The sequence below is a fragment of the Topomyia yanbarensis genome, chromosome 3 (assembly GCF_030247195.1).
Source record: "Topomyia yanbarensis strain Yona2022 chromosome 3, ASM3024719v1, whole genome shotgun sequence".
NCBI classification, from domain to species: domain Eukaryota; kingdom Metazoa; phylum Arthropoda; class Insecta; order Diptera; family Culicidae; genus Topomyia; species Topomyia yanbarensis.
This window is the reverse complement of record NC_080672.1, coordinates 166,217,550-166,242,603: the sequence shown is the minus strand read 5'-3', so window position 1 is coordinate 166,242,603 and position 25,054 is coordinate 166,217,550. Positions and strand designations below refer to the sequence as shown.

General features: G+C 39.1%; 2 protein-coding genes across 2 annotated transcripts in view; one reads left to right on the top strand and one right to left on the bottom strand.

Annotated features, from left to right (window-relative positions):
• Nucleotides 1-25,054, bottom strand: part of LOC131689775 (uncharacterized) — a 471,887-nt gene that overhangs the window by 382,387 nt on the left and 64,446 nt on the right. The gene's annotated exons all lie outside the window — the stretch shown is intronic.
• LOC131689777 (pupal cuticle protein 36a-like) lies at nucleotides 140-9,821 on the top strand. The gene is made up of 4 exons (XM_058975069.1): nucleotides 140-325; nucleotides 409-1,025; nucleotides 8,867-9,079; nucleotides 9,141-9,821. The coding sequence occupies exons 1-4, from the start codon at nucleotides 311-313 to the stop codon at nucleotides 9,448-9,450; spliced, it is 1,155 nt and encodes a 384-aa protein (XP_058831052.1). The 5' UTR covers nucleotides 140-310; the 3' UTR covers nucleotides 9,451-9,821.

The following is a 25,054-nucleotide window of genomic DNA, read 5'->3' as shown; positions in this document are numbered from 1 at the left end:
TGAACGGCTGTAAACTGCTCTTGTCAGAGAGGGCTTCTTTTTTTTTAGCTTGAAACGCGCGCAATATCTTGGAACGATCGTCATCCGGGTGTTAGAACACCGATTGTGTGTTTGTATAAAACCGCAAACTCATCTTTTCCCAGCATTAGTTGCTTCGATCATCTCATCCTCACCGCAGAGGAGTCCCTTGAATAAGCCCACTAGTCGCGATATTTTTCCGAGAAAATTTTGTGTGTTCTCATTGTACCAAATTAACTGCCTCAAATCACCCGGAACAAATCATTCCCCGGGAGAGTGACGATCATTGGTGATGATAAGCAAAACGGTTCGTGCTGCTGTTGTTTGTTTCGATTAAGCGTGAATTCTAACCTGTTCTTTTTCTTGCCTCATCCGTGAAAATCTTATCAGATCCTTTGGTGTGCCCTATTGGGTAGTGCTTTAACAGCCCGGCTAGATAATCTGTACGGGGCACCAGCGCCACCGGGAGCTGGGCGCGGTGGTGGAGGTAACAGTAATTTTCTTAACGCTCCCCGAGCGGAAGCTCAGTATGGTGGAGCACCTTCGAATCAGTACCTTCCTCCCACCGGACAAGCTAGCAATCAGGGAGGTTACCCCTCGGTAGCTCCTCTTGGTGGTAGTCAAGCTCAAAGCCAATTTGGATACAACCCACAACAGGGACAGCACCACCAACAGCCACAACAACCATCGCAGCAACCATCGCAGCAACCCCAATCATTTGGTGGATTCGGTGGGGGTCAGTCTGGCAGTGGATTCGGTGGCAATCAGCCTGGTGGTGGATTCGGTGGAAATCAACCGGGTGGTGGATTCGGTGGAAATCAGCCGGGTGGTGGGTTCGGCGGAAGTCAATCAGGCGGTGGATATGGTGGAACTCAGTCTGGTGGTGGATTCGGCGGTGGTCAGTCTGGCAGTGGATTCCAAGGTGGTTTCCAACAATCGCGAACCACGCCGATCCCGATTTTACGATATGAAAATGTGAATAACGGCGATGGAAGCTATCATTTCGAGTGAGTAATTGTGAATATTTCATCAAGTGATATCAGCCTAAAACGATTCGGTGGTGGGTGAAAAGATAGAAAAAACTGTGATTGAAAAACCAAATGGAAGCTTCGCTGTGGATGAACGATTTCGGAAAAGACTTTCTTAACAACGATTACAGCGGTTCGTGGCAAGACTAAAAGTAAAGAAATATTTTTTTGTGAAAATTTATCTAGCAAAACAGATCCCAAGCAACTAAAACCGTAGTGGTAGTGAAATGTACTATACAAATGTAGCTGACACCACCGATTAAATGTCATTTCCTGTTTACATGGTATATAAAGTTAAACATTCACGCAAACTACAGGCATTTGATGATTACCACACAATTAATTTTTCTGCCGAATCTCAGCAGTTTATACGACTTTTGTCGAGATTTGAACAGCCGAACACTTGGCTCATTCATTTTTCGCTGAGATCACAGTAAAAGCGATGTTTGCTGCGACTCGGGAAATATTTCGCTGGAAATCAGCAAACAAATGACACTTTTCCGAGATATCAGTATAAACATTTACCAATTGCTCGGTTGTGCGGGAAATTGCCGAGCTCAACTAATAGCGTTTTCGTTTTTGCTTGGTGCTACACCGGTGTAGTGCAAAGAAAGAGATGGATTGATTACACCCAAGTTTGAATGAGTGTAGCACCTCTACACCGGTGTAGCGCACTGTCAAAAACAAAAATGCCATAAGTGTGTAAAACACCAGAAGTAGTTTTTAGCACCCATTGAAAATCATCTAAGAAGAAAACAGAATTTACGAATTTCCTACACTAAGGCAAAATGCATAGTGAATTTCATAAGATTCATCTTATGATGACTAGAAAAGTAACAAAACTATGTTTTCATTAGATTAATATGAAAAACATACGACTTGTATAATTACCTTAACATTTTATAAGTTATTGCATATGTCAGTCATTCGAGTTTCATACGAGCATCTTATGATTCTCATAAACATAAGAGAAATGTATAATATTGTCTTATAATAATTCAAAGATGACTTATGGAACATGAAATCATAGCAAACCGATTTGACCAAATAAATGTTGTTTCATAAGATAATCTTATGATTTACATACGTGCTACTTGTGGCTAAAAATTATACGATATTCCTATGAAATTCGCTGTATTTTTTGCCTGAGTGTACAAATTTATTATTTGTATTTTTAGTTGGATTTGGAAAATTGACAAATCTGAAGTCGCCAATTAGAATTAGTAACCTTGAACACACTAATCAAAAGAACTCTTAAATGGAATGCAAATGAAAGCAAACTGCACGAATTATTTCTTCGTCTTCTGCGGCGTAGCAATTTGATTGATTTTTTCGCATTTATGCAAATCTTTCGTTCGTTTTTCGTTCAACCAACAAACTTTTAGTTATTAATATCTGTATATTGTTATACAAAAAAAAATTGTCTTAAAAGAAATAATATTTTGTTAGTGCAACCAAGCGCTCCTTACCTTTCCTTTCTGTGCACTGCAGTATGGTCCCAAAGCTGTATTTATGAATACAAAACTGTTTGCGCCCAAACCGTTAGTTTTAGAAATATGGTATCTTCAGCAAACTTTCTGAAAACTTTCTTGTGGAAATTTTTATACTAGTTGAATTAGGGTGGTGCTAGTGGTTAGGGTATTCAAAGTATCAACATTTTGGATATGTAAAATTCAGCTACATAATGTTCTACAAAGTTAAAACTTAAAAAATTAAATTAAGGCTACTTTGCTGAAGAAAATATGGCTATCTCCAATGGGTCATGTGTTGCAGCGTTTTTATAACTTTGTATGGCACATATTTTTGCTGAAGCAACAAAGTTATTTGGAAAGTTATAAACGACCATAAACCATAAAACTTGATCCATTAGAGATAGCCATAGTTTCTTCAGAAAAGTAGCTTTAATTTTTTAAAACTTTGTAGAACATTATATAGCTGTATTTTACATCTCCAAAAAGTTGACACTTTGAACACCCTATCCACAAGGACCACCCTAATTCAACTAATATAAAAAACCGGTAAGAAAGTTCTAAGAAAGCTTGAAGAGGATACTATATACCTAAAACCAACGGTTCGTGCGAATTAATCGATGCCCAACAGGGAGTTGCGAGCTATTACTATTTGTTACGACAAATTTTGTTTTGGTGTAATGGAAGCAATTTATTTTAGACAACTTTTTTGATTACAAAGCTTTTGTTCGCCTCTTTTTCGGGCTAGAAAAACTCTCTGTTGAAAAATCTCTAACCCTAAGTATGTAGTTGTGAATTGAGCCCACGTGGGAGTACTACAGCGCAATCGCTATGTCCGCCCATTTTAAAATCGAATACCACTTGTCCGTACAGAACAGCAAATTTCGATATAAATGTTTACTTTAAAAGTTTTAAGTATAGAATACCGATTTATGATTCAAAAAATTCGATTTCGAAAACATTTTGTGAATTTACTCAGCAATTAATGAACTATTTCTAAAAAAAAAGGAAGTTCACTTCAAAGACAAAATTATTTCTAAGTTCACTTCAAAGTGAAAAATTGTCCAGAGTTGATGGATTTAACACTTGGATTAAGCATTGCGTTCAGCCGTGAGGTAGTTGTTGGATGGCATGAAAATATACAGATCACAAAATAAACCACCTAGCAGTGTGTTAATAGATTTCTCATATAATTCATAGTAACATTATACCCGTGGAGTACCGAGAGCAAAATTCTGGTGAAAATTTGACTTGCAAGAATTAGGGTATACTGATCATGCCGCAACAATTAATATTCAAACCCAGCTTTCCCCTGAAGATGAAAAAACGTTTACTATTGGAAGGCATTTAACCAAAAAAATTAATATCACGTTAACTCCAATTTAATTCAATTCTATACTGAGTGTTTATATATACCATAATTAGCAAAATCCTTGGGTTTCTCTGCAAAATAGTTCTAGCTGGGTAATATGGATGTTTCAAGATCAAAATTTTAAAAACAGACATTTAACATACCTTTTTCAACTTTTCGTATCTCTATTGAGTTTTGAATGAAATGTATGTTCAAATATACCATTTGAACGCTAAAATAGTGATGATATTGTTGCAAATGAATATTCATTGCATTAGTACGAATTTTATGAAAAATAACGGATCAAAGTCCAAAAGTATCCACAAATTAGATTCGCAAAAAACTGAACTCTCGATGAGTGATGCAAGTATAATGATTGTGTTAATTTATAGCGAAGGTTTCAGCTCTATGCTGAGAACGCTTCCATTGCAGTTTCAATGGCTGTCACAATTAGAACGCTTTTTCGTGGTATTCATTTCTATAGTACTCATTAGTCAACATCTCCGCAATAAGAATTCTGGATGAAACAATTTGCAAACGATATGGATGACTGGAAAGAGACTGCTTTGTAATCGACTGAATCCACGGCTTTTATACTACAGACAAAAACATAATCACCAACATAGCCTAGCCACTTCACATTCGTGTATATTCACTTCAATACAAATGAATACATTAAAATATTTACTTGTCTCATTCACGAGTAACGTTCTCTCTCTCATCTCTCATCTCTCTTTCGCTCTCTTTTTAAATCTGAAAATTTCATTCTGCACAAAAATCTTTTTTTGAGGAATCTGTGACTAAAACGACATCTTTGAATTCCAAAAAACGGAACGTTCCGATTTCCTCATAACTAATTAAAGATCATCAATAGATTAGAAACACCAGGTAATCTTGAACGGCGCGCCGTCAAGAAAAGAATAACTAAACGAAAAGATGAAAACAGCATAGAATGGAAATACTAGAAAGTTCATTGTGTATTAAATAGCCACTCACCAAAAATATTGGGATTTTACTAAACATTTCGGAACTGTCTAAAAGACTGGTTCTCAAATTCGTACAACTTGTTTTATTCATTTACTTTATTTATTGTTTTTAAATTTCATTCTTTATACCCATTTTTTCAGTTTATTCATTTCATTCGTGTTGTTTATTTTATTTATTTTGAATGTATAACTAATTTTAATCAAATGATCAGTTCATTTTAATCATTTATTTGAGACATCATGAATGCTTCATTTTATTCATTTTGTTCATTTGAATACATTTTTTTTAAATTTCCTCTATTCATTCTTTGGATTATTTCTGATCAGTTTATTCATTTCATTAGACAATTGAATTGAGTTCAATTAATTGTTGAGAGTCAATGGGGTAATATCAAAATGGCTGGTTCTGAGCAGTTGTTAAAAGTTCAACAATTGATGTTTGTTTCAATGCTGAACCATGAAATGTAGATATGTTTGATTTGGCAAAGTTGTCTAGAAATTGATGTTAATGTCAAAATGTTTAAATTGAAATTAAAGAAAACAATGAAATTAGCGATGTCAATAAAATAATAAAAACAATAAAATCAATTAAATTAATGAAATCAATAAAATTAATTAAATCAATTAAACATGACTTGAATCACATGAAACTTCACATTAACACTCAATGTATTCAAAGTGGCCTGTATTTATATCGCCAATAGTCGTAATAGTGGTTGCGCTGGTTAGGCGATTCTCGAATAATCTCGAGCACACACTCGCATTTTGTATACATATGCACAGAGGCAATTGCGTGTATGTGTGTGTTATTTACATATGGTAAGCAACTCATACGCAAGTGGGGGGAAACTCACGATTAGGTTCTTATTTACTGAGTGCTGGTAATACGTATTTCTGTTATTTTTGCTGTTACTGTAAATCGTTTTGAAACATCTAGAAGGTTTGGTCGCGAACATTCGAGTTTAGAGAAAACTACCACTAAATTATTCAATTACAAAAAAACTTAATTCATTGAGAACAGCAACCAACTAACGAATAGCAAAAACTTTCATTTTATAGACCGCCAATAAAAACTAAGTTTCTTTAAGGAATAAATATTTCCGGCGATACCAGTCGATGTATGTAAATCTACTGCAGAACAATTAAATTTTTAAAAATGTTGTGCAATAATTTGAATAAAAAAAAAATTTGTTCACATTGTGTCCAATCACGAAGTTGTCTGTCTCATTACAACAAAACATGTAAAACGACCTTCAATCATTAATGTGGATATTGGTCCACAATGTAACCATGCTAGTTGTTAAATCATCATTCGCCGTTTTGAATTTCTAATTTACGACACAATTCAAGTTTCGTTTCCTAGGAAATATATGCCTATTTAAATATGCATGCCTTTAAATGCTAAATCGTCGTGAAAATAACACCATATTGGGATGCAAAATGACGACGAATAACATTTTTTGATCTCTACACAACTTTTCGATATCAAAAATACCCTTGTTTCATGATATTTTTTACCATTAAAACGTTATTGAATACTAGTAGTATTGAATATAGCTCGCCATTTCAGATTTTAAATGACGGCAGGCATCAATTTGCGATCTTTTGACATATTTCTTATATTTAAAATGTCCATGTCGCGTGATTCTAGATGTCAGAATATCTTGAATATACTGTCATCTTAAATTTTGATCTGCTATCATAGGTATAAAAATAGCGGAGGCTATTAAATTTCCTTTTACTTTCGATTTTTAGACAGTTTCCCATACCAAACATACCCATATTGCAAACTTCCTGATGATAAATCATTATGAAAATGTCGCAATATTGAGTTAAGGAACACCATTCATGACCACGAACATAATTTATTTGAACAGAAATATGTCTGAAGACATTTTTTCAATTACCGAAAAAATACTTTATATTATAAAGAAATTTGTTTAGAATACTTAATGAAAATATTAACAGCACTAGCACAGCCGATAAACATCAACTCGAATACACAACCGCAACACAACCGAAGTTTGGTTTCGTTATTCTCGTGTTTCCTTCCCATACTCGTGCACCGGTAAACGAAAATCAAAACCAAACCGCGGTGCTGTGTAAACGAAACTCGGTTTGGTTTTCGTGTCTCGTATAAACACAACCAGCGATAAGACCGCACACAATGTAAAGGAAACATAAACACTTGTGAAAATTTGGTTTACCGTACCAGTACTCAACCGGTAATTTCCCACCTCTGTATGATACTGAAATCATGAACACAAATCACTCAACTTATGACTAAAATACCACGATAACGTAATAAGAAATTACGGAAATCGTGACTAAGACCCTGAAATCATGAACATAAGTGACACCACTCTGTCTGAAACATCCAACACGAAACTCGTGAATAAAATATCACGAAAACGTGAATGCGAATTAAGAATATCGTGACTAAAAGCTTGAAATCATGAACATAAATCGTGCTACTCACATAAACGTGACGAGAAATGACGAAATTCGCGACGAAGCTCCTGAAATCATGAACATTGATTTAATTGATATACTACAAACCAGCGTATCCCCAAAGGATAAACAAGAATCATAACAAAATCGAAATATGTTCAGGAAACAACAACAGTAACCCAACCAAACATTTCAATGTAACGCAACATTTATGCGCGAGCTAGTTTTCTAAATATTTCTTTTGTGAAGAATGTAAAAAAATGGGCTTGATTTCTGGTCTAGAGCAACCACCAGCACCGAAATCAGGGACGTCGTTTATCCGCTCTCGATCAAGCTGCTCTCTTACAAACCTGGTCGCCATTGTAAAAACCATGGCCAAATATATTGCAAGGAAATAACATAATTTAATAAGTTATAAGTCTTCAAAATAATAAAAGTTTTAGCGTTTAACATGGAAGCTTTATTATAACCCACCCGCAAATTTCGGGAGGGGTGTGAAATATCGTTTTTCAAAATGAACATTCGTAATGCGTAATAACCGTGTTTAATGAATTTAAATTTTAAATCAATTTAAAGTTTTATTGGTGAAATTTGGCTTGGAATGTTTTTTAATCTGAAACTAATTTAAAATTTCTTTGCAAGTAAAAAATTTTCGGAGCGGGTTCGATTCCCCAGGACCCTCCCGCTGGATCCGCCACTGGACCGTTTGTATGATAATGCCCCCTTTGGCTTCCTTGTTTGATTGGAGCTTCTTAGGCATTGCACAAACTGAAATCTGGCAATAAACTGGCGCAGATAATCACAATTGACCTTTTCAAAAACGCAAAATATATACATATGCACACTCATTTTCCTATTGTGTGTCCAATAAGCTAAGAAATTATTCATTTATATTACTGATATGCAGATGCAAATGCTTCATGACATAATTCGTCCGCGAAAAAAAACAAATACATCTTTCTAGCAACGTAAATACATCTCCTCCGTATAATTAACATTCTTTACAAGTGATACATTTGCTTCCCGATTTTGTCAGCCCCCTATTTCGATATCCCTATCAGTTTCATTTTCTCACATTTAACTTTTCTGTATTATGCTCCGAGAGTGAATTCAAATGCTAAACAACTCACTATCGAGAGGAATTTGTCAGAGAAAATCACTTTAAAGAGGCTAACAAGATCGAGTTTTCACTGTATTGTTATTCATTGAACATGCACGCTATGAGTTATTGCCCCTTTAAGAGTAGCGATGACGTCCGTCATCGCAATACATTAACTTCTGCATAGCGCATTTGCCCAAGGGCCAATGCATTTGTAGCTCAGCTTGAGCTCGACCTTGACCAATGAATCACTTCAATCAAGATAAGCACATCAGTGCATATTATTAAATCTTATATAAACGATTTGATAATCACTTGCTATCCTGTATTTTAAGTAATCTGATGATAGGTTTTCCCCACACAGGCGCAAAATCATTCTATCATTGTCGGTTTTCGGACTATCGCTGGTGTTTATTAGTCATATTGTTAGTTTGCGAACTTAAAATTTCATTCTTACTTCACAGCTACGCGACAGGCAACGGTATCCAACACAAGGAAGAAGGCTACAATCGCAAAATCGGACCCGAGCTAGGCGAGCAGATTGTTTCCGGTGGTTACTCGTACACGGGACCCGATGGTAAGCTGTACAGTATCCAGTACAAGGCTGATGCTGGGGGATTCCAACCGGTTGGCGATCACTTACCAACTCCACCACCACTGCCACAGGAATTGCAGGAGTAAGCTTATACTATTGTTTTAAACTATTCGTCAGTTTCTAAAATCACTTCATTATCACAGTGCCTACAACCTACATGCCAAACTATATGCTGAAGCCGCTGCCCGTCCAAAGAATCCGGCCTATCAGGGACCACAAGGTTACGACCAACAGCAACCAGGTCAGCAGTACGGAGCTCCACAATCACAGTACCAGTCTCCAAACCAACAGTATGGAGCACCTCAACCGCAACCGCAATACCAAGCTCCTCAGCAACAGTTCCAAAATACTGCCACCTCAGTTCAAGGTTACCAATCGGCGCCCTCAAACCAGTACCTGCCACCAACAAACAGCCAGCAAAGCTTTAACCCCAACTCTGGATACCAATACTAAACCACCCACTACCCCATCTCTCACACGTACCTCAGAGACCAAACGCGAAGCGCCATAAAAACAAGACGAAAAAAACACCTTCGAAGTGACCAGGCCGCAAAACTGGAACAAATGGCACACAATAGAGCAATTTGCAATGATGATGCGTTATCGGCGCGATAAATTAATGATGAACGCATCACCGCACTACGGAGGAGAACACAAAGAACAATGGGACAAAGAATGCCGCTTCAATTATTACCAACCAATGCTGCCGCATGGATGAACTGCACGCTGCTGTAATGTTATGCAGGAATGTAACAAGTGTAACATCAATTTTCTTACCAACAATAAAGCTTTTGCAAATATTCCGAACCGGACAACCAATCAAATTTGTGTCAGTTGAAAAAAAAAGAATTTTCCTTCACACGACCAGAAGTTGTGCAGCAAATTTCTTTAATATGTTGATTTTTATTCGAGCTATGCAGATTGAACAGTTTCATTCATCGAATAATGACATTAAAATATACATAATGTTCATCGTTGCTTTGCTAATCTTAGAAATTGCCATTATATTCTCATACAATTCTTCGAATTACCGTATTGTCTTTTTAGAAAGCTTAATTTCGTTTAACTTTTCTAATAAATGTTTGCTGAATGCTGACATTCATACACTAATTAATTCGTTATTTTATTTGCGTAGGATTCACTCGTCACGAAGGGCTGACATAGCGTCATTGGGGGTGAAAATGGGCCAAAAAAGATAATGTTCGAAATGTACTGACCCGATGCAGGAAAAATTTAAAAAATAGCTTACTAGACAATAACAGTAATTTCACAGAATTAGGAAAATGAACACACCAACAAAGAGAGGTGTTAACAAATCCTCACACATGGTCAACAGTATTGGCATCAGTTAGCTGTGCTGACCACCAAATTTGGTTCAACGATGTACTGACTATCTAAATGACGACGTCATTTTGATTCTTCCAACCAATACACAGTAGACTGGTTCAATTTTTGACTTTTAGCTCCACCAGGCTCTACTGATTCCTTTTATGGCCCTTAGTAATTGTGCTAATTTTGGTACCGATCGGTTGTGTCTGCGGACCCTCCAAAAATTTCAAAGTTTACATGGAAATTAGTATGGAAAATTTGTTAAAATTGAAAATAAATTCTTAAAAAAATCACCTCATCAATCAATTCATGAGAACACTATATGGGTCATTCTACGCGAAGTGATCAAGGCACGTGTAATCGACCTTCACGGATATGAGCCAAATTTGGAGGAATTGTTCTTCTAGTGCCAATATATAAAAACTCAAATTTTTGTGTCCAATGGACCATCCCTCGGGTCATGGGAGCACCGTTTTGACAAATTGCCAAAATCCTTGATTTTCTTTTTATCATATCTCTGGTTCTATTTACTCTAGAATCAAACCGCTAGATGGCTTTTGAAAAAATGATTCAAGGAGTCTAGAAAAAATATTAATTTTTGGCGGCAGTGCTGCCAACTATGCGATTTTTTAGTTAAATACTAAAAATTATTTTTTCTCTCAATACATATATTTTAATTTTGAAAATTCTAATGCTATCGTGTTCCTCAGACATCTTTACATAAGAAACACTTATAATCTCAATATAATTTGAGCGGATCCTGAGATACACTGTTTTGAAGGGAAAAAAATCGCAATTCCCCTTATAAAATTGCAAGCGTACAACACTAAAAAACCAACTTGAGTATTTTGAATTCAAACATGATTTTTCGTGAAGTAGACGAGAAATAATGAAAAACTACGTTTTTGGGTTGCTTCTAGCAGATCGGGGTCGATTTTAATGAAAGTTTGAAGATTTTCTCAATTTCAACCAATTAAAATGGATTTTTATATGAGAAAATGCGAGCTTTTCCCTTCAAAACGGTGTATCTCAGGATGCGCTCAAATTATATTGATATATTATATAAGAGTTTCGTATGTAAAAATGTCTTAGGAATACGATGGCATTAGAATTTTAAAAATTAAAATATATGTGTTGAGAGAAAAATTAATTTTTAATATTTAACTGAAAAAAATCGCATAGTTGGCAGCACTGCCGCCGAAAGTTAATATTTTTTCTAGACTCCTTGAATAATTTTCTTCAAAAACCATTTAGTGGTTTGACTCTAGAGTCAATAGAACCGTAGATATGATCAAAAGAAAATCAAGGGTTTTGGCAATTTGTCAAAACGGTGGATCAATTGACACAAAATTTGGATTTTTATATATTGGCCCTAGATGAACATTTCCACCAAATTTGGTTCAAATCCGTGAAGGTCGATTTCAAGTTTGCATCTTTTTTGATAACTTCGCGTGGAATGACCCATATATTTCTAAAGGTATTCTTCTACTGAACACATTCGTGAAACATTGCAAGTTTGTGAAAATTCGCTGAGAAAAGTTATTAACTACAGAAGTAGCATGACTTCAAAACAAGTAGATTTTATTATTTATCATAGCAACACTGTTTGAATAGCTCTATCGTTATACAAGTGTCAACTGAATACTTTACGGTGACGTCACAAATGAACTGAGTGTTCATTTTTGACAGTTCGCTTGTACTGTTTACATGGACTTAGAAAAATTCTTTACGATTTGCTTCGAGCGAATCTAGTCGTCCACAAAATTTTCTAAGTCCATGTAAACAGTACAAGTGAACTGTCAGGAAAAATGATGTTAACTGTTTCAGTAAAGAACCTAACTGGACTTGCCACCCACCGCTCGCGTATGGCAGATGCAGCTATTCAAACAGGGTTGCTATGATTAATAATGAAATCCACTTGTTTTGAAGTCATGCTGCCTCTTTAGTTAATAACTTTTCTCAGCGAATTTTCACTAACTTACAATGTTCCACGAATGTGTTCAGTAGAAGACTACCTTTAGAAATATATAGTGTTCTCATGAATTGATTGATGAGGTGATTTTTTAAGATTTTTTTTCAATTTTAACCCATTTTCTATACTAATTTCCATATAAACTTTGAAATTTTTGGAGGGTCCGTAGACACAACCGATCGGTACCAAAATTTGCACAATTACTAAGGACCATAAAAGGAATCAGTAGAGCCTGGTGTAGTCAAAAATCCAAAAATTGAACCAGTTCAATACACAGTCTACTCGAAGTGGAACCAACTTCAGACCGCTCCGCAGCTGTCGCACTGGCATCATCTGTCTATAAATTGGCTAAATGGCAGTTCGGAATATTGTTTACAAGCGTACAAAAATTTTTTGCCAAAGGTGAACACAAGAAAATGTGATCAGTGATGCGCGCTGAATAGTTGCCATGTGATAATTGAGGTTACAGTGGTCGGTTAAAGCCCTGGTGAGCATGCCGCAGTGGAATTTCGAAAAATGTAGGAGATTTTCCGAAATCACTGGCCACAGTGTCCTAGAAACGCCCAGGACCATATTTTTTCTCTTATCCAGCTTGTTGACATTGACAGGGCAAGTTAATGACCAACGAAGTCAGTCACTGCCCCTACGCGAGCCAATTCATCAGCATCAGTTCATTTCCAGTAATAACGAAATGTTCGGGCACCCAGAAAAAGTAGATAGTATTGACAATGCTTAGTTTTTCGATTTGGGTTCGGCACGCGATCACTAGCTTGGACCGTGATTTGTCTGAGCTAAGGGCCTTGATTGCAACCTGACTATCGGAGCAGAAGTTTATAACTTTGCCGGACAAGTTCTGTTGAAGGGCCAATTTTTTTTTTATTCATTTCGTTTATTTGATAGGCACAAATGCGTTAGCTTGGCGGTGCCAAATGCTTTTGTTTTTATATTTTGGATATCTTAAAACTAGGAGGTTACAATGTTGAAATATTTTTTTTTACAAATCTTAAGACTAGAAATAAGATTCAATATACAAGAGAGGGCCAAAAGATTTTTTTATGAAAAAAATTAAAACAAGGGATTCACTTTGATATACAAGAGGGGGAGTAATAGTATTTTACGAAATATTTTACGGTTATCTTAAAACTAACAATATAGTTTTGTACACAAAAGGGGGAACAAATATTTATGAGAAATTTCGCAGAAATCTTAAAACTAGGGATTCAATTCTATTTACAAGATGGAGGACAAGAGTTTCAATAAAGAGTAAAAATTATAGCTATCTTAAAACTAGGAATACAGAATACTAATTTGAATTTTTTAACTAAAACTTATGCTTGGTCAAGATATTCAGAGGGTGGCTTATTTCCGCATCAGTGTAGCAGCAGTTGTATCAAGGACAGGGGAGAGACAGGGAAAGAAGAGCAAAACTTGCAACTTTCGCTCGAACGGGGGGGATCAGCGAAACAAATTTGCGCCTCAGTCTAGTAAGTCGTCGAGTACCGGATTGGCGGATGGTATTCTTCGGACCCGCGGGGAATCCTTCAAAAGTCATCGGACCTCGAGTTGCTCTCGCTTCAGTTTCCTTCTATGATGGCGTAGTGGTAAGGGCGACGGCGGTTACATAGTGGCACTCTGGAGCTGATCGGTTCCACAAGGCAGGAGGAAACTCTAAAAACGAGAAATAAAAGAGAGGGGCTAAATTGGGATATTTATCGTTTTATGAAGGTATAAATAAGGGACATATAGGGGAAATCACGAGTTGCCAGCATATCTCGGACTGGTACATTGGGTGGTCTACCTCGGGCCCGAAGGGATTCCTTTAACTGAGACCTGGCGTCACAATACCCGGCGCATACCCAGACAACGTGTTCGATGTCGTGATAGCCCTCGTAGTGATTGGACATAAGTCGGGACATTACACGAATAAAATCCCGACCCACATCCATCCCCCCGAACCAAGGCTTCGTTGATACCTTTGGGATAATCGAATGTAGCCATCGTCCAAGTTCCCCATTGCTCCACGAGGTTTGCCAACTGTTGAGCGTCCTCTGACGACAAATACTAAAAAATTCGTTTAAGCAGATTGGTCTTTCGTATATGTCACCATTTAATGCGCCCACCTTTGCTAATGAGTCGGCCTTTTCATTGCCCGGGATAGAACAATGAGAGGGGACCCAAACAAAGGTAATCTGATAAGATTTTTCAGATAACGTTCACAAGGACTCCTGTATCTTCCCCAGAAAATACGGGAATTGCTTTTTAGGCTTCACCGCACGAAGAGCCTCGATAGAGCTGAGGTTGTCCGACATGATGAAGTAGTGATCTGTGGGCAGAGTGTCGATGATCCCAAGGGTGTACTGAATTGCAGCTAACTCTGCGACGTAAACTGAAGCAGGATCATTGAGCTTCAATGAAGCGGTGATAGTATTACTGAAGATACCGAAGCCAGTGGACCCATCGAGGTTTGATCCGTCAGTGTAAAACATTTTGTCGCAGTCGACTTCTCGGAATTTATTATAAAATATATTGGGGATCACTTGCGGGCGTATATGGTCCGGGATTCCACGAATCTCTTCCTTCATGGATGTGTCGAAGAATACAGTAGAATCAGAAGTATCTAGGAAACGGACACGGTTGGGATTGTACGAAGAAGGATTGATGCTCTGTGCCATGTAGTCGAAGTACAAGGACATAAAACGGGTTTGAGAATTAAGCTCGACGAGCCTCTCGAAATTTTGAATCACCAACGGGTTCAGAATGTCGCATCGGATGAGCAATCGATATGAGAGTTCCCAAAATCGATTTTTTAGCGGAAGAACGCCCACCAGCACTTCGAGACTCATCGTATGGGTCGAGTGCATGTAACCCAAGGCAATGCGCAAGCAACGATACTGGATTCTCTCCAGTTTGATGAAGTGTATGTTCGCAGCGGATCGGAAACAGAAACACCCGTACTCCATCACCGACAATATCGTTGTTTGGTACAACCTGATCAGGTCTCCTGGGTGAGCACCCCACCATGTTCCAGTTATTGTTCGTAGAAAATTGATCCTTTGTTGGCATTTCTGTTTCAGATACCTAATGTGATATCCCCAGGTACCTTTAGAGTCGAACCAGACCCCGAGATATTTAAATGTGAAAACCTGGTTGATCGTTGCACCTATCAATAAAAGCTGGAGTTGCGCCGGCTCACGCTTCCTAGAAAAAACAACCAACTCAGTTTTCTCCGTGGAGAACTCAATACCCAGCTGAAGAGCCCAAGCAGACAAATTGTCCAAGGTATTTTGTAATGGTCCTTGCAAGTCGGCAGCTTTGGGCCCTGTAACAGAGACCACCCCGTCGTCTGCAAGTTGCCTTAGCGTGCATGAATTGGCAAGACAATCGTCAATGTCATTCACGTAAAAATTGTAGAGCAGGGGACTTAGACATGAGCCCTGGGGAAGACCCATGTAGCTAAATCGCGATGTTGTTAAATCGCCATGCGAAAAGTGCATGTGCTTTTCAGACAACAGGTTTAGCAAAAAGTTATTTAAAATTGGTGAAAGACCATGCTGGTGCAGCTTCTCTGACAGAATGTTGATAGAAACTGAGTCAAAAGCCCCCTTAATATCCAAGAAGACTGATGCCATCTGCTCTTTGTTAGCATAGACCATTTGGATTTCTGTAGAAAGCAACGCAAGGCAATCGTTCGTCCATATGCCTTTGCGGAAGCCAAATTGTGTATCTGACAGTAAGCCATTTGCTTCAACCCAATTGTCGAGGCGAAACAAGATCATTTTCTCGAACAACTTCCGAATACAGGACAGCATTGCAATCGGCCGATACGAGGTGTGGTCGGAGGCTGGTTTTCCTGGTTTTTGGATGGCAATGACCTTCACTTGCCTCCATTCATAAGGGACAATGTTACCCTCAAGAAACTTGTTAAATAAATTCAACAAGCGCCTTTTTGCAGTGTCAGGCAGATTCTTCAGCAAGTTGAATTTGATTCTGTCTAACCCTGGGGCGTTATTGTTGCACGATAAGAGAGCAAGTGAGAACTCCACCATCGAAAACGGTGTTTCGTTCGCGGTATCGTGAAGGGACGCGGCGCGGCACGTTTTCTGTACCGGGACAGAGTCCGGACAGATCTTCTTGGCGAAAGCGAATATCCAACGGTTTGAATATTCCACGTTCTCGTTGGTACTGTTTTGGTTACGCATACGTCGAGCCGTACCCCAAAGAGTGCTCATCGCTGTTTCTCTCGTTAACCTGTCGACGAACCGGCGCCAATAACTGCGTTTTTTGGCTTTCATTAGACTCTTCATTCGCCTTTCTAACGACGCGTACTGTTGATAGCTAGCGGGTAACCTGTCTTCCCGGAAGGCCTTATATGCAGTGGACTTTTCCGCGTACAGCTCTGAGCACTCTTTATCCCACCACAGGGTGGGAGACCGTCCATGGGTATTCGCGCTGGGTACTGGTTTAGTCTGAGCTTGATTCGCACTGTCGAGAATCAAGCCAGCCAAAAATCTGTACTCTTCCTCCGGAGGAAGTTCTTGAGTGGATTCGATTTTAACGGATATCGCGGTCGTGTAACTCTTCCAATCAATGTTCCGTGTGAGGTCATACGAGACATTGATTGTTTCCGATGGTCTTGAACCGTTAGCAATTGAAATCACGATAGGCAAATGATCGCTACCGTGGGGATCAGGGATCACCTTCCACATGCAATCTAACTGTAGCGATGTCGAGCAAAGCGACAAATCCAACGCGCTTGCGCGTCATTTCTCCCGTGTTTAAGATGGTCATGTTGAAATTATCGCAAAGATCTTGGATTAATGTTGATCTATTATCATCATGAAGACAGCCCCATACCGTACCGTGCGAGTTCAAGTCTCCCAGAACTAGCCGCGGTGCCGGTAAGGATTCCGTGATATTACAAAGCGTTCGGTGCCCTACCGAGGCTCTAGGAGGAATGTAGATGGAAGCAATGCAAAGGTCTTTACCTTTGATTAAAACTTGACAAGCGACAATTTCAATGCCTGGTGTCGAAGGGAGGATAATTCGGTTGAAAGAATAGCACTTTTTGATCCCCAAAAGTACTCCTCCATAGGGGTTTTCTCGATCCAGACGAATTATATTAAAGTCGTGGAAGTTGAGATTTACATCGGAAGTTAACCAAGTTTCACATAATGCGAAAGCATCACATTTTAAACTATTTAGTAAAAATTTAAAGGAATCGATTTTCGGGAGGATACTTCTGCTGTTCCACTGTAGAACAGTGATCGAATCGGTGACCTCGTTCGATGACTTAGCCATCGAAGGATACGATCGCTGCAAGGAGGGGCCATTTAGTAGTCAACTGCTTCAAAAATGTTTGCACTATAGGGAGAAAACGTATCAGAAGGCTTTTAAGAGGATCAGTAACATTGAAAGCTGTGAAAATTAAGTCCACTATGTCAGAAAATTTCATTAGTCCGCTACTGGACTGAGTATCTGTTTGAAAAAAGGGGACACTTGGGGTTTTTGGTGTCCCTGGAAGTGGTGGGTACTCCTTTCCAAGTCCTGGAGCAAATTGCTTCGGCTTTTGTGCATCACTTCCGTTGGATTTATTGATTGTAGTTGGCGCACTCTGAGTGGATGACACCTTGGCACCCTTACGAGGCAATGTAGGGGAGGCTGGATTTCTCCTCTTCCTGGATTCCCCTGGGTTAACCAAAGATGTTCCCTCTCGTGGGTCGTCAGATTCTTGCTCAACGTTAGCCAAACCAGCATAGGGATTTTCGGACAGGACAGATGGCGAAGCATTCTTTAGCATTTCTGCATAAGAACGCCTTGAGCGTTCCTTAAGGTGAAGATATGTGGAAGCCAGCAACGCACGCTTGTTGCTAGGCTCCGACGCGCTTGTTTACATTGAGAAAAAATGGAATTCGAAGTGAAAATTCAAACGCACAAATGAGAGTTTTCGGACATTTTCCATCGGTCATCTGCACATTAGCAGAAAATTTGAAGTTTTGTTAGTAAACGATTAAAGTTTCGCGAGTGTTTTTGCAGTGGTGTGTGATTAAAGTGCATTTGATAAAGTGCACTAATAATGAGAAGAAGAAAAAAAGTGTGTTGCGAAAAGAAACCCAAAGTGAAGAGGGGTGATATTTTCGCACAAAATAAGAGCTACAGATGGAATTCCTTCAAAAACTCGGGTCCATTATATAGGAAAATGTTCTAGCTTCCTCAAGTAGCAGTTTGGTGGTACACCGGCAAGGTTAGTATATTGAAAAACGTATTTTTATATTTGCACATGTCAGATACATGGTTAGGTAGGGGAGAGGGGTGTGTGCGGTCTAGAAGCTATGTTTTGGCTCGCATGTATAATGTCCTTAAGGGAGCGCTTAATTTTATCCCCGCGCTGCTTGTACGCAGGGCATGATTTAAGAGCATGTGAAGGGCCCCCGCAGCAAATACACTTTTCAGTTTCTTTGTCGCAAGAGTCATCCTCATGCTCTCCTTCGCATTTGCCGCATCGTTTCTTATTTCCACAATATGTGGCTGTGTGGCCCAACTGCTTGCAATTGCTGCAGCTCATGACCCGCGGTACAAACAGGCGAACTGGTAGGCGAACCCTGTCAAGGAGGGTGTAGTTGGGAAGAGAGGACCCGGCGAATGTCACCCGAAGCGAGCCTGATAGAGAGTAGGTAGTCTTACCTCCCTCGGTGTTTGCGGTATACAATTGTTTGCATTCCAAGATCTTAATCTGTTCAAGTGAGGGGTCCTTAAAGCAGCCAACCCCGTGCTCCAACAGTTCTTCGCATTTCAGGCCCGGTTCGGACACTACCCCATCGATTTCACAGGCCACACAAGGCACGTACGCTTTAAATTCCCGCGTAAAGCGCTCACAGCAAGCAATCGCGTTTGCCTGCCCGAGATCATTCACTAGAACACGTATCTTGTTTGCCCGAACACGTGTTATCTGAGTTACGGCCGGGTAATTAGCAGTCAGATCTCGAGAAAGTTTTGATATATTAACCGGTTTCTCTCCGGTCCGAAAATATATCACCCATGGCCCAGAGGAACCTTCTGGGTACTGCTTTATACGGGGAGCAATGCGAGTGTTAGGGGGATCAGGGACTTCCATGATTACATCAGATGGTATTTCGCCCTCGGCCATTTAAGCACGAGGGCAGAGCGTTATATAAACGGGAATGTGTCTTATTATTTGATTACAAGGTAGAGTAAAAGTAGGGAAAAGGAAAGAAAGCAAACGAGGAAAAAAAATAAAGCAAAACTTATCTGCAAACAACGTCGATTGTTCCGCACCACACGGAAAACCCCGCAATCACAAAAAATGAATATTGCAATTTTTGATTTTGGTCCTGACTGTTTCAACTAAAAATTGTTGATTCAACTAACTGTCCTGTTGATTTTCGCATCATCAATTGGCTGAATAAATTAGTTGTTTTTGAAAGCTGTCAGTTTTCAGAAAATAAAGACAGCAAAAAGGAAACAAAAATTTGCAAATTTTATTTAACCATTTCTTTAGTTGAAAAGGATACGTCAGTTTTCTCGCTATGTTCATTTTGTAAAATTTTTGAGGCTAACATAAAAGAGCTTGATTTTGAAGTTTAGATTAATAAACCAGTTATAATACTTAGAAGTGCCTACCTAATTTAGTGATATATATGTGAATTTATGGAAGTATTTTTATATAATACATCAGGTAGACAACAAATCGCATGATTCGACTGATGTTCGAACGTGAGCAAATCTTCTGGAACCAGGTGTGTATGTTTCATGTGTTTTTACAAATCAGCCATCCAATTTTCTCACATGTTAACAAATGTTAGACATTAGAATAGGACATTAGTCTCCATCAGTAAATTGATCTGTATATTCTATCATTGCATAAATAATTGTTCCATGCAAATAGAGAATCTAGTGGAACATGGAACCATAATTCGTATAGAAAGTCAATGCTATATATTTTTTTTTATAAAATAGAATTAATGTAAACGTATTGGCGCTGAACAGTGTTAATATTTATATTTCCTAGTGATACAACGCGTTTGGATAAATCAAGCCATTGATATGATAGCAATAAACTTCTTCGAAGATAATTTGGCTTTTTATTACTGGTTAACAAATCCTCCTTATAATTAACAAAATCGTTAGCTGTTACAACTGGTTGGGATATTTTTCAATAATACAATTGATTGAAACAACCATCTTGGTTTTTAGTTTCAACACGCACCAATCTTGAAATCAACAATTATATTAGTTGTTACAACTGGTTGGGAATTATTCCAATATTACAATTGACTGAAACAACCATCTCGGTTTTCAGTTTCAACTCGCACCAATCTTGAAATCGACAATTATATTAGTTGTTACAGCTATTTGATGAGCTGATTCGGATGGTGTGTGTCTTTGCTAACTGACAGCATCACATTTTCAACTAGATGATTTAGTTGTTTCAGCAACTGTTTTGTTCATTCAAAAACAAAAATGAAAGATTAGAAAAATCAACAATCGTTTAGCTGTACCAAATTTTAACCAATCGATTTCAGAAATTCGACTAATATATTAGTTGCTATGCGATCGGGAGCGTTTCCGTGCAGCGAAAACAATGTACTGGATTTACTGCCGGCACCAGCAGAATGGCAGCTAACGAACGAACAAAGGATGACCTTCACTCACTGAAATTTACACACCGAACACCACTGTGGAATATAACGATCCGTTCCGTCCAAAGGTTGGGAGACGTATGAAGGGCCGACTGTACCCCGCATATAATCGCGAAGATTTCAGCCTAGAATACAGCACCTAGCGAGTGAGATTGTTCCAATCTTCTTTCACGACAGTAGACAGCAGCATCAACACGTCCCTCCATCAGACAACCGTCAGTGCAACAAGCCACTTGCGTTTGTTGAAGTCTCTCCGGACCAGGTAACCACTCCTCTCGGGAGGGGATCTTAACACGAAATGTCCCGTAAGGAAAACTACATGTGAGCGCAATATCGCTGGGAGCAAGAATATCTTCACCCTATGTAACCATTGGTGACCTCAGTCGTGTATGACTAGAAGCAAGATCAACATGGTTCCAAATCCCAATAACCTGCAGTGTGTATGCACATAATAGTGCTTCTTTTTTGAGGTGTATGTGTAATGGTTTGTCCCCAGTCAACGCCATAAGTACCATTCTTTGCATATGGTTTAGCTTTGACTGAAGCGTCATCTCTCCCCTCTGCAACCACACAAGGCATCCAAATGACAGAATTAGACGTAAAATTGTCGTATAAATCCAATAGATGTATTTAGGTCTGAGGTCCCAGGTCTCTCCAAAAGCTCGTCTGCGCTGCCCGAAGGCCATGCACGCATTCTTAACTCTGAACTCAATGTGAACAGACCAATTCAGGGGAACTCAATATAACTACAACGTATTTCATTTGATCACACAGTAGCTCAGAATCAAAGAACTGCAAGGGACGAACCCCAGTTGTTATTCGCTTCTTCGTGTAAGGAACCATTGAAGTATTGTTTAGGTTAACTGATAATTTAACTAATTGATACCAGTATTCGACAGCTCTTAATGCTTGTTGCATTAAGTCAAACTTCGAGGGTTGAAATCTAAACTCATTGTGTCTCTTCAACAAACCGTCGACAACCAGGTTCCATAACACAGGTGACAGAACGCAACCTTGAAGGCAACCGCAGATACTTAACTTCCATATCTTTGCCTGTGTTAGTGTCGAGCAAAAAATGCGTTTACTAAGCATTGCGTTTACCCACCCCGAGATACATGTAGATACCCCATGGCCGCGTGTCGCCTATACCCGGAATATACCCAAACTAGGTTGCTTGAGCGAGAAGGCTTTCTCAATGTTGTAAACAAAATCGTGAAGCAGAGTGATTGTGCATTTCCCACACTTGTATGCATGTTGTATTTTGTGTAGCGGATATTCAACTAAACTAACCTTCCTGGTGTAATGATCGATTATCCGTTCCAAAGCTTTTAAAAGAAAAAAACTTAAGCTGATAGGTCTAAGACTCTTGGATTCCTAATAGCTTGAGGGCCCCCTTTGGGAATAAATTTAACATTTTTTTCTCGTCATGCTTTCAGGACATACCCAGTAGCAGGGGTGGCGAAACACTTTAGGGATGATCCATAAATGACGTAGCATTTTTTGAGTGATTTTTAACGCCCCCCTCCCCCATCGTAGCATTTCGTCACAAACCTCTAAATACCTCCCCTGGTAATTACGTAGCTTGACGGTAACTCTGCCCCCCCTTTTCCCCGTAAATTTTTTTAAAAATTCTATTCTATTCCCCTTTAAAAAGCTACGTAGCATGACATGACCCCCTACCCCCCCTGTCGTCACACATCATCACAAAATACAAAACTCCCCCCTCCCCCATATAATGCTACGTCATTTATGGATGATCCCTTACGCCCGAGTGGGTAGAAAGCATAGGGTGAGGGGTCCATTGGTAAGGATTTTTTCCCTTTTCGAAATGCACACGCTTACATTACATTCACATTAAATCACGTTCGTTTATGCAAATGGAATTGTGGTACATCGATGTTTTCAAATGTGTGTAGTGCGAGGTACATGCGTTGCACATCTAAATTTTTTGAAACGGTTCAAAATTTCGAGTGGGTAATTACCCACTCGGTTATTTTCGAGTGGGTAGTACTACCCATACTACCCACGCTTTCCGCCGGCCCTGCCCAGTAGCACGACTGGAAAGCATAATCTTTTTCAAGACATGTTTGAAAATATCAAATTCCTTTAGCGGGAAAGATTCCATCTTTTCCAAGCGATTTGTATGAAGCAAAGCAGCCAACAGCCCACTTGATCGATTCAATGGTAGCCAATGTGCATTCTAACACCCACCAGTCCGAGTCACCAGAATGAGATCTGCGAACATTGTTCAGTTCCGGATCGTTACAACCTGAAAAGGATGCATCAAAGAGACAATTAAGAACATCTTGTTTGTCCGTCCCACAAACACCATCTGTAGTTTTTAAGGAGTTCATCTGAAAATCTTCCGGTTTCGAGAGAATTTTATTTAACCTGCTAGCCTCGTTCAGACTAAAGACATTAGTGCATAGGTTTTGCCAGCCAGCCCGCTCTGCAGATCTAAGACATTTCATATAGGCATTACGAGCTGACCTGAGAGCCCTGGAGTCATCAAGCTGACGCCGGTTCCAAATTCTTCTCATATCCTTCTTCATTCTTTCAAGCTCAGTCCTCAACCAAGGGGTTCCCCTAGTCGATTTAACAGTACGAAGTGGACAAGCTTCTTTGTAGGATGCTATTATGAATGTATTTGTCGTATCTACGACGTACATTATCCAAGTCGTCTAGTTGATAAATTGTTGGATCTAACCATGAAATTTAATCGCCAAGTTTTCCAAAAATAGATCCTAGTTTGTGGATTTAGGATTACGATATGTTACCACTTTGAGGATTATATCAAGATTATTGAAAAGTATATATTTAAAAGTATATATTTATGATTGGATAGAGACGAATCAGTTTTATTTGGAACCTTCCAATTTCCCAGCTCATGAAAAATTCTTTCGGAGAAAAGCGTTATGTCTAACACCTCCTCCCTCCAAGACCTCGCAAAAATTGGTCAGTTTCCCACATTCATAATATGTACTTATATACTCCATCAGTTTAGAGCCTCCCAGATTGATAGCTGAGCTGTCCCAAATAATGTGATGAGCATTTGTATCACTACCCATAATGAGCGGAAGCCTATTTCTGCTACAATATGATACAATGCTTTTGAAATCATCAAAAGGAGATGACTCGTTATGCGGTAGATATGGTGAAAAATATATATACTTTTTGTCTGTTACGAACAGTCAGTGTAATTGTGATTGCACAGATATCGCGAGTTGTGAGCTCCGATATGAAACACGCGTCAATAGCCTTATTTGCAAGAATGCATGCGCGAGGCATTTCACGTAGCAATAAATGCAGTTTTAAGCAACTTTCCAATAAACAAGTATCCTTTATAGAAGCACTGTTCTTGAACCAATGGTATAGAAGCTTTACCTTCTTACATAAATCGAGTTAGATACATAGTTGCTGTACGTTTATACTGGAGATTTATTTGTGCTAATCTAACCATTGTTGATTAGAAACCTGTACATTTCATTTCCAACATAAATTTCACAACAAATAGAGAACACAAAGCACGTTGGCATGTTAACGCATGTAGTGAGCCATGTCAGGTTTAAATGGGACACGATCATTTGATTCCCACGATTTGCTAAGAAAATGATGATCCACTGTGTCAGAAATTTACATAACACAGTAAGGGCAAACCCAAAATGCTCCGTGCGCGACCTGCGTATTTTAAACTCTCCAGCCATGAAGTCCTGGGCACGGAACTACACCTTAACTTAGGGACTTCTGCTTTCAGTCACCTCCTACGACATGGAAGCAGGAACCCGGTTGACCGGATGCCACACGGCATCTGGGCAGGTTCGTCTGTACACATCGAAATTTGATAATCGAAAACCAACAAAAGTTCACCGAACTGCCATCAGCCGAGAGTCTCAGCAAACCCCCAGCCAAAAAAATGCGGCAAAATCATGCCGACCTTCGGCGGAACAGGCAGTCCGTAGTGTAATTGTTAATCGGTTGAAACAATCACTACCAACACTACACGGCTTATCTAGGCCGTTCGGAGAAATAAGCTGACATTGAAGGACAGCTTCCATAGATTTCCGAACTGCCGAAATCCACGACGAAGTGCCAATCAACT